The 19658-nt window shown below is 37.6% G+C and overlaps 1 protein-coding gene across 1 annotated transcript in view; it reads right to left on the reverse strand.

Annotated features, from left to right (window-relative positions):
- The window catches only part of VWF (von Willebrand factor), a 203412-nt gene that overhangs the window by 60054 nt on the left and 123700 nt on the right, over positions 1 to 19658 (reverse strand). The window contains exons 28-34 of the mRNA XM_074269040.1: positions 14890 to 16262; positions 12772 to 12888; positions 12517 to 12657; positions 8955 to 9098; positions 6641 to 6805; positions 6033 to 6076; positions 5079 to 5256 (exon numbers count right to left, since the gene is read on the reverse strand). Of these exons, the coding sequence (XP_074125141.1) occupies positions 5079 to 5256; positions 6033 to 6076; positions 6641 to 6805; positions 8955 to 9098; positions 12517 to 12657; positions 12772 to 12888; positions 14890 to 16262 (2162 nt within the window). The remainder of the gene's footprint in view (positions 1 to 5078; positions 5257 to 6032; positions 6077 to 6640; positions 6806 to 8954; positions 9099 to 12516; positions 12658 to 12771; positions 12889 to 14889; positions 16263 to 19658) is intronic.

Genomic DNA, 19658 nt, shown 5'->3' on the forward strand with positions numbered 1-19658 from the left:
ATGGATTCTTTTAGTCAGGAAAGTCCTGGATTCAAGTCCCTGCTTTCATACATACAGACTATGCCATCATGAGCAAGTCTCTTAACTTCTCAGTGCCCCAGGCCACTTTTTAATACTTTAAATGGCAGAATAGTTAGCCATCTGTATTAGTAAAAGCTTCTTTATTAAGAATTTGTGATATAGATTTCTTCATTTCTTTCTTTCTATCTCTATATATGTATATATAAATACACATATTTATGTATGTAATTATATATATATATATATATTTATATGTGTGTCACTTGATTTTCATAATTTTAGAAAATAATTTTTTTCCCTGAAATACAATGCTCATGTTCCATTTTCCCCCCTGGATGTCAGTAACCCTAGGAGTGCTGCATTTTGATCTATACACCATCTGCATATTTTCCAGCTCTCTTAGCATTTATTTTCTGAGGCAGCTTTTACATTGTCTGCAATTTTGTTTAGTTGTTTACTTCCATTTGTTTTTGTTTTTTTTTTTCAGGTTTTTCATTATGGTCTCCTTAATGGTAATTTTTTTCATTATTTTCTCCAAATATTTTTACCGTCTTCAAAATGTAGCTTCAAATTTCCCATAATTTGTTAAATTCCTAAAAATTCTTCTTTTATCTGTTCTTTTAATTGTATTGAGTGTTGAGTTTCATTTAAATTTCTTAAATCTGTCATTTATCTATTTGAGGTTATCTTTTAGGATATCTTATATTGTTTCTTATCTCTGTTCTATCCTTCAACTTAGCTTTTTCATTATTCCCAAGTAGTTTTTAATTGAATTACCACTATTCGTCACTTTGATCATTTTCTTTTGACTAATTTTAAAGCAATAATAAGTCCTCCTAATTCCATGCTGGGTTAGCAAGAGAGACATGGAGGACCAGCATACCAGAGACAAAAGAAATCTCCCTTCTTCTCTTTCTCTCCCAGTGGATTCTCAATATCTGTGACCCCTCTAATCCTACTGATCTTCTCAGGTTGTGAAGCAGCTATTGGCCTTGCACTGATGGTCAAAATCTCTGCCACCCACAGTAATGACCACCTTCAAAACCTCAACCTATTACAATGCTAAAAATCCTCCTCATGTTGCATATATGGTTACTCAAAAAGCCTTTCAATGTAAAAAAACAGACATTTGGAGAATTCTTAGTAATGACTTAATAATAACTTCATGTTAGCATCCCTGCCCTGTCAAATTTCTTTGACAATGTTCTTGGCAGAGAGATTACACCATTTTCCTGGGTAGATAATTCTAGATTCATGGTCTTTGCTTATTAATTTCATGTCATATTATAATTTCTCTAATCATTCTTTGTCTTGCTTGAGAAGTCCATTGTGATTCTGACTAATATTCCTTGGTATAAAATTTGTCTTCCAACTTGCCAAACTTTTCCTTGTCAGTATAATTCTGAAGTTAATGTTAGGATTTGAAGGTATGTCCTCTGACTCCAAATCCAGTGGTCTTAAGTAAAACATTCAAATTACTACCATAGAAATATTGTAGTGACAGAATCCTAAGAATTGTCAGGGATCTTGGAGGCCATCCAATTCAATCCATCCCTGAATGAAAATCTTCCTTATAACCTACCTAATAAGTCAAAAAAATACAGACTTTGCTTAAAAACTTGCTAATGAGGGAAAATCCATCATTTCTGCCCATTCCACTCTTTGTTTGTGTTTGTATATGCATCTGAGTGAAAATATATTCAACTGTCTAACCCTAGCCCTCCCCTTTGCTCTATCCTAATCATCATGCCTCAGTTCCAATAGACTTCTATGATGCAAAAAAGAGCCATTTGAATCCAGAGAAAGAACTATGGAGACTGAATGTGGATCAAAGCATAGTATTTTCACTTTTTTTGATGATGGTGTTTGTTTGTTTGTTTGCTTTCTTTCTCATGTTTTTCCCCCTTTTGATCTGATTATTTTTTCATTCCATAGTGAAAATGGAAATATGTTTAGAAGAATTGCACATCTTTTAACATATAATGGGGGCAGCTAGGTGGCGCAGTGGATAGAGCACCTGCCTTGAATTCAGGAGGACCTGAGTTGAAATCTGGTCTCAGACACTTAACACTTCCTAGCTGTGTGACCCTGGGCAAGTCACTTAACTCCAGCCTCAGAAAAAAACAAAACAAGACAAAAAACATATAATGGATTCCTTGCAGTCTGAAGGAGAGAGGAGGAGGGAAGGAGGAAGAAAAAATTGGAGCACATGATTTTGCAAAGGTGAATGTTGAAAACTATCTTAGCACATACTTGGAAAAATAAAAGGCTATTACTTAAATAATCATCATGTCTCTGACCTCCTTTTCCCTGATCTTAGGACATGTTTTAGTATTGAGAGTCCATATCCCCTTTCCCCTGCTTTTATAGGGGTCTAGGTTTCTAACTAATAGTGGAAGTGCCCCCACATTTACACACACACACACACACACACACACACACACACACACACACACACACACACATATATATATATATATATATATATATACATATATATTCTTTGAAGGAATGAGGACTCAATTTACAGGGATTCTGAAAGCACACACACACACACACACATACACACATACACACCAGTTTCATGATTTCCTCACCTACAATTTGTCCAAGATAAAAGGTTTTAGGCTTGAGGTTACAAGGCAAATAGAGGAAGAAGATTGGGGAGAATGAGCAAAGGAACTTGAGGGGAATAAGGAAGCAATGACTTTGTCCCCAAATCTTGAGTTTTTCTCAATGAATGTCCCACAATATTAGGACAAAATTTTTTTATAAATTTTTATAAAATTTTTATAATCTCCTATAACAGGAAGACATCTTCATGAATTCATATCATCCCTGGTCAAATCACTTCATTCTGCCTCAGTTTCCTCATCCCTAAAATGAGCTAGAGAAGGAAATGTCAGACTACTCCATTATCTTTGCCAAGAAAACCCCAAAGGGAATCACAAAAATCAGGACATCTCTGAAATGATTGAACAACAACAAAAATTTGCTGCATATCCTATAGTAAATTCATTTAAATAATCTAGATTCCCAAGGATTTACTCTCATATTACACTCTCCTTCCTCTCTCCACCTGCTGGAGGCCCCCATTCCCTACCTCCTTCTTGGATAGGCAAATGCACTGATCTACTGATCCCATTCCATCTATTTCATTAATGTATTCAGCAAAACTGGCTGCTGCTGATTTATCTTCTTTCATAATGCAGCTTACACTCCAATACTTCAGGTAATAGATCAATGATTTTGTGACTCTAGACACAACCCAAACTCCTTCAAGGATCTGAGATATGAATGCAGGCTTAAGGGGGATTCATGAAAAATTTATTATTCAATGAAAGATATGTGAATTTTGAAGAAGTATGAAAGAAACACGGCAGTTTGTAGTAACATGAGTATCCAGGCCTTTACAAGGCAGGATTTTCAAAGCTCTTTCCATTTCTAGAATATGAAATTATGTCACTTCCCAACAATCTACTACCAAAAAAAAAAAAAAAACCTTTATCAGTGAGATAAGGGAGCCTTTCAAATTAGTGCATAATGTTTTGCATGTGGTCTACCAAAAAAAATGTCCTGGATCAGTAATCTATCTCTCTATTCATCTATCTACAATCATTTATTAAGTTCCTATTATTTGCCAGGGACTATGCTAAGTGCTGTAGATATAACTACAAAGATTAAAATATTCCCTATTTTGAAGAAACTTATATCCTAATAGGGGACATTATATATGTATATATATGCATTATATCTATATCTATAAATATGTATATGTATATCTATACGGAAAATATAAAAAGTACACATACAAATTAGTTCAATGCAAAGTAGTCTGGGAAGAAAAATGCTAGCAGTAATGAGTTGAGGGGAATCAGTAATGGTTTCAAGTAGAAGGTGGTGCTCATTTTGCATCTTGAAGGAATACAGGGATTCTATGACTTAGAGGTAAAGTAGAAGTGAATTCCAAAGCAAGGGGTGGTGATCCCCTTCCTCGTGAGCTATATTCTCTTCTTTCTCTCTCTGGTTCATTCTCTTCTTCCCAGTATCAATCTAACTATGTAGTATCCCTTAGGCATATAGATGGTATTTTCCTGGTCAAGCAGCATCCAGTACCGCATCCTCAAGCCCAGGGTCTTCTGTGCTCCTATTAATGAGGCACAGTGAGGCTACACTGACAACAACCATGCTCTGTATTGGCTTTTCCCTCACCTCCTTTGGACATAAGCTAGATCAAAGGATTAAGAACTCCAAGGAAAGTATTTAGAGTTCAGGTCCAATTCTTTGATTTTACAGATGAAGAAAATGAGACCTAAACAACTGAAGTGACCTACCCATAGTCATATTATGGCATAGCTAAGATCAAACCCAGGTCTCTAAATTCCAAGCTCACTACTCTTTCCTTTATACAAAACCTTGTCTTTCCAAAGGAAAAGAGGGCCCTCACTGAGTCTTACCATAAGCAAACCCTTCAAACACTAGCATAGGTGAATATTCATGGTGGAATGATAGCACTGATGAATGTAGGTGAGGAAAAGAACATTATTCTGGACTAGTAATAGATTTTTTAGCTTATTTGTAAAATTGTTTTTTTTAAATTGCCATTCCAATTCAATAGACTTGTGATGGAGAGTCATCTGCATCCAGAGAGAGGATTGTAGGGATTAATGTGGATCACAAAGTATCTTCACTTTTTTGTTGTTGTTCGCTTGCTTTTTTTCTTTCTCTTTTTTTCCATTTTGATTTAATTTTTCTTGTGCAACATGATCAATGTGGAAATATGTATAAAAGAACTGCACATTTTTAACATATATTGGATTACTTGCTATCTAGGGGAGGATGTGGGGGGAAATTTGGAACACAAAGTCTTGCAAGGGTGAATGTTTGAAAACTATCTTTCCATGTATTTTGAAAATAAAATGCTATTATTAAAAAATCCAAAAAGTAAAATTTAAATTTAAAAAGGAATAAATAAATAAAACAATAAGTAAGCAAATAAATAAGTTGCCTTTTTAGATGACCAGAAGTGGATGAAAAACCATAAAGAATAGACTCACAGGGGCAGGTCCATCGACAACCACAGGTCTCCTCTACCTTCACAGCAGGTTGGCTGTTAGGGCATGTGGGTTTGGGTCCATTTTCACAATTGACCCGATGACTCTCCATCACAGTCTGGCCATCTGGTAGGCAAGTTACAGTATGGCACTTATCAGCCAACATCCACCTATCCCCAGGCTGTGTGGAAAAAGAGAACCATATTCAGAGAAAGCCAGAAAGTAAGAGCTGTTTTAATAGAACTGATATTTACCAGTCTATCCCCAAAACCTACAAGCAAAGTTCAGTCTCCTCTTCCTTCCATAATCCTACATTATCTTTCCCTAAAAGGAGAAAAAGCTATCCCTAAGATCTGACTGGCTCCTTTTCTCCAGGGCAGTTTTCTGGTCCCCTAAATGCACAAAAATGTCTCAGCCACAGGCATCCTCCCTAGGACTTGGTGGATCTCTGAAGACCATACAAATCACCATACTTTACCCTGACAACACTCTGTCAAGCTGACCAGACATTTTTCATAAAGGGATGAGAGGGGCTATATCCAAAGATGTATCAATGTTGTACATTCTTGTTGTCCCATGGGCAGAGTAAACCTCCTTTTGTTAAATGTTTAATGATTTGTGAATGCCTCATTTCATCCCAACATCAAACCTGAACTAAGAGAGTGCGGGTGTTGAACCAAGTAGTTAATGTACTTGGACCTTGGCTAGCAGGTCTGGCTAACCACCAATCAGCTAATGGAGACTGTGAGCTGAGTATGGAACCAAAAAACTTAGGAAGTGATAGCAAGAGAGAAATAGGGGCCAAGTCACAGAATCATGGATCCAAGGAGCAAACATTGGTGAGAAAGAATAAGACAAAGATTTGTTAAGAGCTACTTGAAAAGCTTCCCAGTACAAATAATGTCTCTCAATACAAAATCACAATGTATCCCTCAAAGTCAACTAGAAAGCACTTACTCTCTTTTTATTCCCATCTTCATCCAAACAGACTTTGGAGAAACCTGAAACAAAAACAATGCAAGATCATAACCCACCACCATGGAGAATGTTCTTAACCTTTTTTAAAAAATATGGATTCCTTTGACAGTCTAGGAAACTCTTCTAAGAATAATGCCTTAAAACAAATAATATCAATTATATAGAAATATAGATTTATAAAAAAAATTTAAACCAAAGTCACAGAACCCAGATTAAAAACACTTGTTTCATCATTTTCAGTTACCTGAACTGGATCCAGCTGGGTAAAACCAGGAGTTACAAGGGACCTGAATGTAAACATCCATTGGTAACCCCACCATTTACCCCCATCTCAAATGGACTTATTAGCTGATTCTTGGGGAACAGCATAAGGCAGTAATTAATAATCATGACCTGTTTGTTGTGTGACTTTCTGAAATTTCTCTGGGCTGTAGCTTCCTCATCTATGATCTGAGGAGATGGGCCTCAGTGACCTCCAGGGTCCCTTCTAGCTATGATGTTGGGGGTAGACTTAACAATTTCTTTTATCCTATCCAACTCTAACTTCTATAGTCCTTACGATGCCGGAAGGGTCAAAATGGACTTACCAGAGCATAGTTTGTACATAAATGTGTTGTCCAAGGTGATCATAGTGGTGAGATCTTCAATCCGCTGGAGTTCCATGATGTTGGAGGAGGAAGCTGTCCCTGCCAAAGCCCTTATCTGGGATTTATCATATTGGTGGCCAATTGCAATGGGAAATACTGACACTCCTATAGAGAACAAGAAGAAAAAATATAGAATGAAGGGAGATGAGAAAAGTTAGAAAACAATTTGCTTTGAATAATGGAGTCCCAAAAGGACTGGGGTGGGGAAGGGATTGTTTGTTTTTAATCTATTTTCTATAGGCACAATCCTTTTATTTCTCAAGGGAAGAATAGAAAAATCTTCATACTACAATTTATTAATTGTAACAATTCCTATGAAGGTACAAGTATTGGAAGTGAGCTTTGGATTAGTTCTGCTCTTCCATTAGTAATCTTCCGGCTTTTTGAGATAGAAAGTTAACTGAACTTCAGATGTATTTTTAAGCATTTCCTATATGAATAATTGCACAATAAAGTAGAAAGAACCCTTGTCTCAAACTTAGAAAACTTGGAATCAAGTAGGATTTTCTAACAAGAGGACATATGACAGAACTACCTGAATACTTTTTATCATTTCTATCAAATCAAATATTCTAGTAAATTAATCATATTGGTTATTGATAACACACAGTAATGAGGAACAAAGAATGGCCTTAAAAAGAGGCAGATGGTTGAAAAAATATTACTCTGATGTCCACTAGATATAAATAGGAATCAGAGGGATTTCTATAGTATTAACTAGAAGACATAAACCAAACTCAAGTTACTGACTGAATGAGAATGAACAGACATACATGGACATATGGGAGGCACAAATACATATTTTTGGAGCAGTTAGGTTGTGCCATATGCAGAGTGCACTAAGCCTGGAGGCAGGGAGATGCATCTTCCTCAGTTTGAAATGTACTACTTGTGGAACCCATTTGCCTCAGTTTTCTCATCTCTAAAATAAGCTGGAGAAGGAAATGGCAAACCACTCCAGTATCTTTCCCAAGAAAACCCCAAATGGGTTCATGAAGGGTCAAAAATGACTAAAACTATTTTCTGTACATTGAATAACACACTTAACCAGATCTAATTGTTTGGCAATTTCCAGGATCTAATAACATCCTCTGACACTCAGAATAGAATGTCAGTCTTGAACTCTAAAATGAACTAGCCCATTTCAAAACCTGAAATGATCTTCATTCTCACTATAGAGTTCAGCAAAACCCAAGTGGAGTCTAAAGAATGCTGCCTGCCAGATTAAGGTTTGCACTTAGATATATAACCCATAGAAGTAGTTTGTACATGTAACACATAGTGTACATGTGCATATATATATATATATATATATGCATGTTTTGAACATGTATGTATAAAGTTTGATATAGATATCTTTTTAATGGACACATAACCTAGATATTGACATATGTGGGAATGTAAGTATTCATGAATACACATGTATGTGTGTACTGTGTGTGTGCATCTTATATGGACAATGGACTGGACCCACAATGGAATGGGAGAAAGAGAGCAAACTCAATTCCCTTGAGAAAGGGCAAAGTACTTTTAATGATGACAAGTTTTCTTTAAAACAAAGCCTCGTCTTTTTACCAACATTATTCTTCCATTATTGTAAAGCTATGAGTCATAGAATACCACAGTTCCTAAAGAGTTAAAGTTGGAGGGTCTCCTCAAGGAGCAATGGAGAGATACGTGATGGATGTAAGTAGGCTATAGAATCTTAACCATAAAGAATGATCCAGGAGAAAAAACACAAATGAAAGTTATTGGGTACAGAAATCATCAGAAAAGAATGTTGGGCAATCACTTAATGGAAACAAAGTATGACACTGGTTAAGTCTGAATATTCCACTGGAAATATCTCTAGAAGAATTGCACATTTTTAACATTTATTGGATTACTTTTCATCTAGGGGAGGAGATGGGGGAAAGAAAAGGAGAAAAAATTCAGTGAATGCTGAAAATTATATATGCATGTGTTTTGAAAATAAAACTTTTATAACCATTGGTGGTATCCATTTACCAAGAGATCATAAAACCCTAGCATGTTGGATAGGCTCTTGTGGCAAATTTACAGAAGGATTAGTGATATCACACAGAATAAGAAGATATGGATAGGTTGCTTCCTTGAAGAAAGACCCTACATCAATCAGATCAAAGATCCATCAAAGGAATAGCTTAGTCTCACTTTAAGGGACTCAAGACTATATTAAAAACTGAAAAAAATACCACCTTTCCTAGAGGGAAGAGAACAAAAGAGGAGCACTTACGGCTGACTCTGGCTGCATCAACTGCTAAATCCACAGAATCCACAGCAACAGCTGTTACCAAGATGATTATCACCTTGGAAGCATCTGGCCTTGCACCGTGGACTTCTGATGTGACATATCTGACAGCAAAGTTCAATGCATTCCCTGAGAACAAAAAAGCAGACCCCATAGAGTCAATATTAGTAGCAATATTACAAATGTCATAGTCCTAATACTTTTGTACCGAGGATGAGAAATAATGACTTCTGCACTTGTTTCAACCAATTAATCAACCAGTTTTGATTAAGTACCTGCTACATACCAGGAACTAATCCTGTGGATTTTAAAAATTTATGCCAAAAATTTATGTGCGTTTTAGGTCCAGCGGCCTACTCAAAACATCTAGGTGACCCCATCATTTTTCCTCTTCTTTCCAAGCTCCATATCTCATTTCTTCCCCTTTCATAAATATTCCTCAGTCCCTGAATGGCTGATACAAATTCAATTAAATTTTAATTCTGTTCATAAATTATTTAGTAAGCACCTTCTTAGTATAAAACACTGTGTCCCCCCATTTTGTGGAGAAGTCCGTAGTTCCAGTAAAACTCTATGCCCACTGATGGTATCTGAATCCAATTTATTTGGTTCTTGTGATCATAAAGTAGCTAGGATTTCACAGACTTATAGAATGTCAAACTATAAATGGACTTCAGAAATCATCTAGTCCAAACTGTACTTGAAACAGGAATCCTGAATTAAATATCCCCAAGAGGTTGTTTGGCACTGACCAAGTACCTCTAGTGCCAGGAAAATCACTCCCTTCTAAAGCAACATATTCCAGTTGGGGAAACTCTAAATATTAAGAAGCTTTTTCTTATGTTGGGCTAAAATCTGCCCCTCTCTAACATCTACCAATTATTTCAACCTATTGCTCTACCTCTGGGGACAAACAAGTGCAGCACCTCTTCCATTTGACAACTTTCTTATTATGTGAAGGGCTTCAAATATAGCCTAAGTTATAGTTTAGGTTTTCTCTTCTCTAGGCTAAAAGCCCTCAGTTTTTTCAGATGAGTAACTGCTTTCCTTTCAATTATTTTAGACACGTTTAATGGTTGAATCAGGGAGGTCTAAGAAAATGAGTTACTTATCCAAAGTCCTACCTTAATTTTAGCAGTAGGGCTTAGTTGTCCTAGTCCCCAACTTTATTTTTTAAATAAAGCTTTAATTTAAAAAAAAAGACTTTACCTCGTTCAGTAAACTTATAGAAATTTTTTCACCAGTATAAATTCTCTGATGTACAGTAGGCTATCCCCTCAGGAAGAAGGCTATCCCACAGTCCTGGCTTTTCTGTAGTTTCTTATTACCTCACAATTATCTAACACTCTAACAACTGCAACGTGCTCATTTTTATCCTTACAACAATCTAGGGAGGTAGGTGCAATCATCTTTATTTTACAGTTTGGAAAGTGAGACTTAAAGAGATCTTGATTTGCTCGGGGTTACATGGCTAGAGAGTGTCGAGAGGATTTGAACTGAGGTTTTCTTGATTCTAGATGAGTATTTGCATCAGATTGCCACAAACCACTAGGTCTCTGAAAACAAGTCAATCAAAAACCATGACAAAAGTTTCCCTTTCAATAATCAAAGGCTTATTCTACAGAATTGATTTCTTATTAGTTTTCCTCCCGGGCTAAAGGCTTTTGTTCATTCATTTCACTGGCAGGCTTTCTCTCCATTATGAATTCTTTGATGTTTAATAAATGATGATCTGTGGGTAAAGCTTTTCCCACATTTAAGACATTCCAAAGGTTTCTCTCCAGTATGAATTATTTGAAGTTTAATAAATGATGGTCTATGATGAAAGTTTTTTTTTCACTATATTCAAAGGGCTTCTCTCCAGTATGAATTCTCTGATATGAAATAGTGAGGTCCTATAGCTGAATCCTTTTCCACAATCATTACACAAAAAGGGTGTCTCTCCAGTATGAGTTTTCTGATTACTGTAAGGTGTGGGTTCTGGCCAAACATTTTTCCACATCCTTCACACTGATAAGATTTCTCTCCAGTATAACTTCCCTAACTTAAGACTAGACTATTATCTGAACTCTCAGTAAGAAAAGTAAGCAACACCTGCAGCCAGCTAGGGTGGGCAGTCATAGCTCCTGGGGCAGAGCTGGACACACCCCTTCTCATGATCATTAGCTGAACCTGAGAATACGGTTAAAATATTAAAGCTCTCAGTGCCATCTTCCATAAGAATGTGACTTAGAGAAAAGTGGGGCAGCATCAATTCAATCTCTTTCTTCAAAGATCCAGCCTGTTTAGGGTTCTGCAGTGCCCATTCTACATACTGGCTTTTTCTGGTATTATATCCAGAGCAACTCTCGAGTGATTTTCTTTCATATATGTCTATATATGTATACAGACACACATGCATATATACATAGGTATGCATGTGCATACATTTATGTGTATATATTTCAGAAAGAGGTAATAATGCTGGGAGTCTACCGATATCTCTATCTCTTTCTTTCTCTCTCTGTCTCTGTGTCTCTGTCTCTGCCTCTGTCTCTGTGTCTCTGCCTCTGTCTCTCTGTCTCTGTCTCTGTCTTTCTCTCTCTGTCTCTGACTCCGTCTCTGTCTCTCCCCCCTCTCTCCTCCTCTTTCTTTCTCTCTTTTTATCTTTCAGTCTTACTCTCTCTCTACATATATATGTGTTTCTATATATGTACATATGCAATATACATATATACACACATGCATAGTGTATATATATACATGTATGTATGTACAAAATATAGGTAGCCTCCAACATCACTACCTCTCATTGCCTTTCGCCTCTGTATCCTATCCCTAGCTGCCTCCCAGTCACAGCATAATTTCACTATACAGTCTACTCAGCTATGAGGCTACTGTACATTTTGTTTTCAAGATTGTCCAAGAAATTTTCATACTTATACTCGGATATATTTCATTTGACAATTAAACTGTCTTCCTTTACGATGTTCCATGGGGGTTGTGATTTTTCTCTGAGAACAGAGAGTATTCTTTCCATTTTACAGATTGGAAAACTGAATTCCATGGAGGTCACATCAGTTTTCTCGGTTCAGCCAAAAATTCAGGGACAGAACTAAAAAACACTGATTCATCATCTCTCTTGGAATATGTCTAGTTGAATGCAAGAAGAGAAAACAAGGAAACTATTCATTAATATCATATGTTAGGAACAGAGAAGTCCAAAACTGAATTTATTTTCTCAGAAATTCATTCTGAGTCAAAGAGAGTTGGGATGAGCTCAGAATTCCCAGCCTCATATAATTCTTTTGTGATGACTTCTTGCTAATATGGTGTTTGAATGCTATTGCTAATATGATTAATCACAGAATTTAGCTTTATAAAGATTATATAAGATATAAAGTTATAAAGAATCTTAAAGAATTATGTGGTATTACAATTTAATTTTATAGATGAGGAAATTGAAGCCCGTGAGGTTAAAAGAATTATTCGTCATCATACATCTAGCCAGAATCAGAGCTGAAACATAAATCCAGGCCTCCTGACTTTTTCATTCCTACCCCATTACCTATTTGGCTGGGGCCCCCTTCAAGCTGCATGGGGTCCACAAGGCTCAGTAGATATTCTTTATTCTGGGGTACATTCCATGGGATATCAATGGTGGTGATACTTCCATACTGAAGCACTGATATTTGGGTGGCACGAGGACCTAAAAGGAAACAAAGAACAGATTGTATCATCCCCCAGACCAGTTGGGATCAGTTCATCTAGAAATCCAAATTTCTCCTTCATCCTCTTTCATCTTGCTCCCCCCCTCACTTACCCATGTTAGCCTTCTTAATAAAGGCTTTGGCAAAATTCTTCATTTCTTCAAAATGAGAAGATGGGACATTCGAGGATCCATCCAAGAGGAGTACTATGTCCAAAGGCTGTGTGCAATCTGTAAAGATGAGGACATTTTAGAGCTTAGTCCAGAAAAAGTGGTCTTCAAGTGCTTGACAAATACTGGTTGTATGGTCTGTCTACATTGTAGCATATATTGTATTCATAGACTTCTATTCTTGGATACTCCATTCAAGCTAGGTTTGAAAGGAGAAAAAACATAATCTTCAGATTTAGGAGTATTCCAGCCTTTAAGGCATGAAGAAGTCTCCTGATGACATATTACCTTCCTATTGCCACTAGTGTTGGATAATATTGCCTTGGAGAACAGAAAACTACAATTCTGGTATAGATTAAAACAGAGGTTCATAAGTATGAGTAAAGGACAAAATGAGGACAGGCAGACAATTGTAATTCAAGGAAATTTGAAAAGGCAGCTTGAACAATGGCAGATTGAGGAAAATAGAATTAAAATATATAGAGTGACCACATCAATGTAGGAGAAAATAATACTAAAAGAAAATAATTCAGATGTGATATGGACACCTCAAACATTCTTGGAGCAACATGGTTGCAAGTTCTGAGCCCTAGTCTTTTTTAGTGCAAAGTCAATGAGAAATACATTATTGTACTAATAAAAATGTCATGGTAATAATAATAAATGGGATGACACCATGTGTACAGATCATTATCATCTACCAGTGGTCCTCAAACTTTTAAAATAGGGGGCCAGTTCACTGTCCCTCAGACTGTGGGAGGGCTAGACTATAGTAAAAACAAAAGCTCACACTCTGTCTCTGCCCCTCAGCTCATTTGCCATAATCCAGTGGGCTGCATAAACATTCTCAGCGGGCGGCATGTGGCCCACAGGCCATAGTTTGAGAAACCCTGATCTAGATAAAATGAAGGTATCACTTTGTTTTCTACTATGAAGAAATGACCCAAGAAGAGGTCATGGGATCACATATTTAGCCCTTTGAAATCCAAACCAACCCTCTAGTTTCACAGATAAGGAAACTGAGGTCTAGGAAGTTAGGTGGCTTACCCCAAGCCATATAAATCTTCAGTATCAAAAGAGGAATTAGAATCCAGGTCCTTTGACTAAGAGCCAATGTTCCTTCCACTGTAGCCTAGTCAGTAGATCAAGATGACTTAAAAGCCCATAAGTCTGGGGGTCAGCTGGGGGACAATGGATAAAGCCACAAGCTCTGGAATCAGGAAGGTCTGAGTTCAAATCTGACCTCAGACACTTTACTAGTCATGTGATCCTGGACAAGTGACTTAATCCTGACTGCCTCCAAAAAAAATACATGGGTCTAGTAAGTATTAAACAGAAGTATATAAAAAGGAGCAATAACAAGCTAATAATTTTGGAAACTTAAGTGGCCCAACTTAGCTAAGTTTCATTATAGACAGACCACTTAAACAAAAGAGCCGCATTGCAATAGCAGACAATTTCAGCTTGGTCTCTGAAAGATGACAAAAAATCTGCTTGGTAGATTGGCACAACTGAGATATTAAAAGAATAATAAAAGGGAGGATCCCAGTGGGCTAAGTGGAGGATTTATTGGAAAATGCAGGCTAGAGTCACATACAACTAGAAAGTCCTGAGTTTGATCAGCCAGAGCCAGGGATCTTCAAGAATTCACAGTGAGAGATCAGAATGGGACTATAGAGGAGAAAAAAAAACTTACTCCATGAAATAAAATGAAAGAACAATTCTTTGTTTTTCTCTAGGACTTTTCCCCCAAAAGGTCAAACAGTTGAGCTGATCTCAAGCATCTTTTAAGAAACCTCTGGAAGATTAAGGGGTTCAGGGATGAGTCTCCCTGTTTTAGAAGGAGTGTAATTGTAGAAAATGAGTGATGAAGAGGGAAAAGACACTTTCCCAAAGTCATAGCAATAATCAGTGATGAAGTCAGGAAGAACCCAAAACCTGCCTCCAATTTCCAGGCCCTCCCACCAAAATTAATGACATTCTTGGCTCTAAATCTTGGAGCATCAATTAAACCTAGTTTCCTCTATTTCTTCCCTTACAAAGATAGAAAGATATTATTACCCAGGGCTGGTGGTAGTGTGGGTAGCCTCAGTCCCTCCTCAGAGCAACACCTCTGTAGCACCAAATCTGGAGCCTCCCAAGGGAGTCTTTCAAAGTCATTTATCAGGATTGGAGCATTGGGACGGCTGAGCATCTCCAGTTCATGGATGTCAGCATGGGGACCCACACCAATGGGGATCAACTGAATGTCCTGGGGTAGACGTTTGATCTCATCAGTGGCAGGATTGCCCACTACCATGTACACGAGATGAGGTGCTTGCTTCCGAATGCCTTGGGTGGAAGAGAAGGTAGTCTCTGAGAGGTATTCAAGGGCCTTCCCGGTGTTGGTCTTGTTGCCTCCCTGATAGCGTATCTGCTGCACTCTCTCCAGGATATAGTTCTTAGATTGAGTTTCATTGAAGGAGAACTCCACATTCACTGCATAAGAGAACTGTAAGATAGAAATGTGGATGCTACGTTGACTCACGTCCATTCGTTGAATCACCTGCTCCATGAATTCCTTGCTCTTGTTGAAATTAGCTTCACCAATTTTGTCCGAGCCTTCTAGCACAAATACCACATCCAGAATCATGTGGCTACTATGTGGACGGGTTGGGGTGGCCAGGAGCTCTGGACTCCTAGTAACCTGTCCCACCTGGGAGGGAATGGAAGTAGCAGGAATATCAGGTACCAGGTCACAGAGGTAACCCAGAATCTCATCCCGCCTTTGCTCCAGCTCATTCACACCACTTAGCAAATAGGCTTTGTTTTCTGGTGCCTGTTTCTCAATGAGCCGAATCTGCTTCAGGCTAGCATGGGGCCCTAAGCCCACTGGGATCACAATTGCCTTCTTCTTCTTCAGGCCCTGGACATAGCGGACTATGCTCCTGGCCATGGGAGGAGGCTCCTCGCTGGCTGTCAGAAGCAAGGCAATCCGAGATGCCTCAGGGCGGTCCACTTTGCCAAAGATGTGAAAGAGGGTGTACTTCAGGACCTCACTGGTGGAAGCCACCTTGCTGCCAGCGTATCTCACGGAACCGGCGATCCGACGAAGCTCCGAGGGCCGCTTGCGGTCTTTCAGATCTATGTAGGAGTGGGTCCCATCATGGTATTCCACTACGGCCACGCGGATGCGTCTCTGGGAGATGTGCAATCGCTCCATCACATCGACTACAAAACCCTTCAGCGCCTCAAACTCAGCCTCGGACAGCTTGGAGGAGCCGTCCAGCAGGAAAGCCAAGTCCAGCATCTTACTGCAGTAGAAGCTGTGTAAGGGAGGCTCAGGGGTGTCCTCCAAGTACGCTGTGGTGGGGGCAGCAGTTGTGAAGAAGGTGGGCAGCTGCAGATCTGGCTTCTGGCAGGCTTCACAGGTCAAGTTCACCCCATCACAGTGGCTGGGGGGGAGAGACAGAAAGGGTTGGAAATGTGGAAGAATCTAAAAGAGATCTCTAGCTCAGTGTCATCATGGAATTGTCATAATTGTTCACAATATGAACATACTTTTTAAAAAATTTTTATTATAGTTTTTTATTTCCCAGATATATTATTGCATGGGTAAATTTACAGCACCGACAATTGCCAAGCCTTTTGTTCCAATTTTCCCCCTCCTTCCCCCCCCATGGCAGATTGACCAATACATGAGGAATATACTTTTAATCATATGCACCCCTGAAATTAGAGCTAGCCAAGTCTCTACATTAAGTAGAAAGCATTGGAGCTAGAGTCAGGGCAGATCACTTAATCTTTCTCATTCTTACTTTCTTCATGGTAAAAAGAAGGTCATTGGATTCAATGGCTTCCAAGGTTCTTTTGAATTTTAAATCTCTGGTTCCATATTTCAATCATTCCATATATGCTTATCTGATCTGAACTTTCATACCATATACCTCATTAGTGATTCACCAACCCCACAAATAGATACCAATTACCTATCAGATAGAGGCACCTAGTTGCCACAGTGGATAAAATGCTGGTCCCGAAGTCAGAAACACCTAAATTCAAATTCAGACTCAAACACTTAAGTAGCTGTGTGATCTTAGGCAAGTCATTTACCCTCTGCCTGCCTCAGTTTCCCCATTTGTAAAATGGTGATAATAATACCACCTACCTCCAAGAGTTGTTTGTTATTAGAATCAAATAAGACAATACTTTTACATTCTTAGCATGTAGTAGGTGCTTAATAAATACATATTTCCTTCTTTCCTTCCTTCCTATTTAAACATTCTTATATGACCTGTGAGGCAGCGAGGTGGCTTGGTGGATTAAGCAATGCACCTTGAATCAGGAAGACCTGAATTCAATTCCCATCTAAGACAGCTGTGTGTCCCTGGGCATGTCACTTAACTTTTTTTTTTTTTTGCCTTAATCCACTGGAAAATAAAATGGTAAACTACTCCATTGTCTTTGCCAAGTAAATCTCAAGGAAAATATTGTCATGATGTGTCCCATAGGATCACAAAGAGTTGGACATGACTGAAAAATCATATGACTTGTATTCCTACAGTAAAAAACAAAACAAACAAACAAAAAAAAACCCTTTAAATTACAGGGAGGAAAGTCCTAATCCCTTCCATGTGCAAAGAAAACAATGTGTATATTTGGTGTTTGGACTCATAACACATGGTGACTCAAAGTTAACTTATTTTCCTCATGTGTCATCTTAAATAAAAACATGCAGTTATAAACCAAACCCCATTACTACCATTTCCAAGGAATTATTTAAATCATTTTTTTGTTCTGGAACTTGTTTTTCATCAAAGAATACACACACACATACATTCACACATATACACAGGTTAAAACTTGGAAATCTCTCTTAGAGAAAATTGATGTGGTCTTTGTTGTAATACGATTTTTATAAGTTTATTTGGATTGTTATAATAATAAAAAAGTAATTCTCATCTACATAGAATTTTAAGATTTACAAAGTATTATTTTATTTTGTTTTTCACATGAATGATTGGCAACAGAGGTAGTGGTTCCATTTCACAGATAAATTTCTTCGTTCTATTAGTACTTATCCTAACCCCCAGTAATTGCCTTGCTGGCTCATCTCAAAGATGCAAGACACTTGGATGTAGGAAGCACAGAAAAAAAATAAGTGAATACCAATTCACAGAGGGAGAAACAAAAATCCTGGCTCTGCTGATTTATTACCTAGAAAGCCTGAGTTAATTTATATAACCTATCTGAAACTTGGCTTTTTTATTTGTAAAATAAGGATAATTGTACCCAGAGCATGCCCTAGAGCCTGGAGTCTGACTCAAAAAAAATAGAGACAAATTAGAACTTAAGGCCATTAACAAACCTTTGTTTTATGCATTGCCATAACACCTTTAGTGAGCCAATGTCTAGTCACCTGGAATAAGGATGGGTTCCCAGACTCTGGGAAAGGTTCCCTATGTTAAAGCCATAGAATAATAGTAATCCCTCTCTCTAAAAGAATGGTCCAAAGTCAGCAATGAAGTAAATGAGAAGGGGCGGTCTTTTCTCCCTCATCTGTCCCATCAACCAATTATAATTCTCGAAGATCTCAAATCATAGATCTAGAGGCAGTTAATTATTCTTTGCCCCAATGAGATACTTACTCTGCCCTGAAACTCCCTGGAAATCAAGGAAAACTAATACAGAATACAAATGGGACCTTTCCTGTACAAAGGGGGATTTTGATCTTTCGAGTTGCTACCAGTTCTGGACTTTTTTTTTTTTGGCTGAGGCAATTGGGATTAAGTGACTTGCCCACAGTCACAAAGGTAGGAAGTATTAAGTGTATGAGACCAGATTTGAATTCAGGTTCTCCTGATTTCAGGGCTGATGCTCTATCCACTGTGCCATTTAACTGCCCCTCAGTTCTAGACTTTTTGGATTTTGGAGCATTCCTCTGTTTTGTATTAGTCCTCCTAAAATCTAAACTGGCTATAAAGAACACCTTCAATAAGTCTTAGTTTTGCATAGATAATTTTTGTGAGCATGTCTTTTTTGTTTTCCTTTCCTTCTTGCTAGCTAAGTGCTGATTTATCCCAAAAGTGCTCATTTGGAAAAGCATTCACTACCAAATATAGGAATTAAAAGGAGTTAAAAACTAGGATAACTCTTCTCATTTGAAGGAAAAATCCTGCAAACTCAAAGAAGGAGCATTAGTTCATTAGTATTTGCACCCTAGAGGAAAATAGCAGAAACACCAGAGAGGAAGAGAGTGCTTACTACACAAAAGGTCCTGGATAATTCACAGAACCTGTCTGACTCTCAGTTTCTTCGTCTATAAAGTGAGGACAATAAAAATTGTCTTAGATATCTGGAAAAATTCTTGTGAGGAACAAATACATAAGAAAGTATTTTCTAAGCTATAATATATTGTACAGATATACAATATTTAGTATGTTTTTATTCACTTGAGCAGCAGAGAGAAAATAAGGCTAAAGAAAAATATCTTATTAATCTTTAGCAATATAAATGAGCATAAATATCTGAATTTCTTTATTTACCAAATTATTATGTTATAAAAATTGTAACACTGGGAAATGAGTGTAAACTGTGAGCATTATTATTTTTTTTCTTCCCATATTATTTTTACCTTCCGAATACAATTCTTCCTTTGCAACAATAACAACAAAATTCTGTTCTGCACATATATATTGTACCTAGGATATACTATAAGATATTTAATATGTATGGGAATGCCTGACATCTAGGGGAGGGGATAGAGGGAAGGAGGGGAAAAATTCGAAACAGAAGGGACTACAAGGGATAATGTTGTAAAAAAAAATTACCTATGCATATGTACTGTCAAA

The sequence above is a fragment of the Sminthopsis crassicaudata genome, chromosome 5, assembly GCF_048593235.1.
Source record: "Sminthopsis crassicaudata isolate SCR6 chromosome 5, ASM4859323v1, whole genome shotgun sequence".
NCBI lineage: Eukaryota > Metazoa > Chordata > Mammalia > Dasyuromorphia > Dasyuridae > Sminthopsis > Sminthopsis crassicaudata.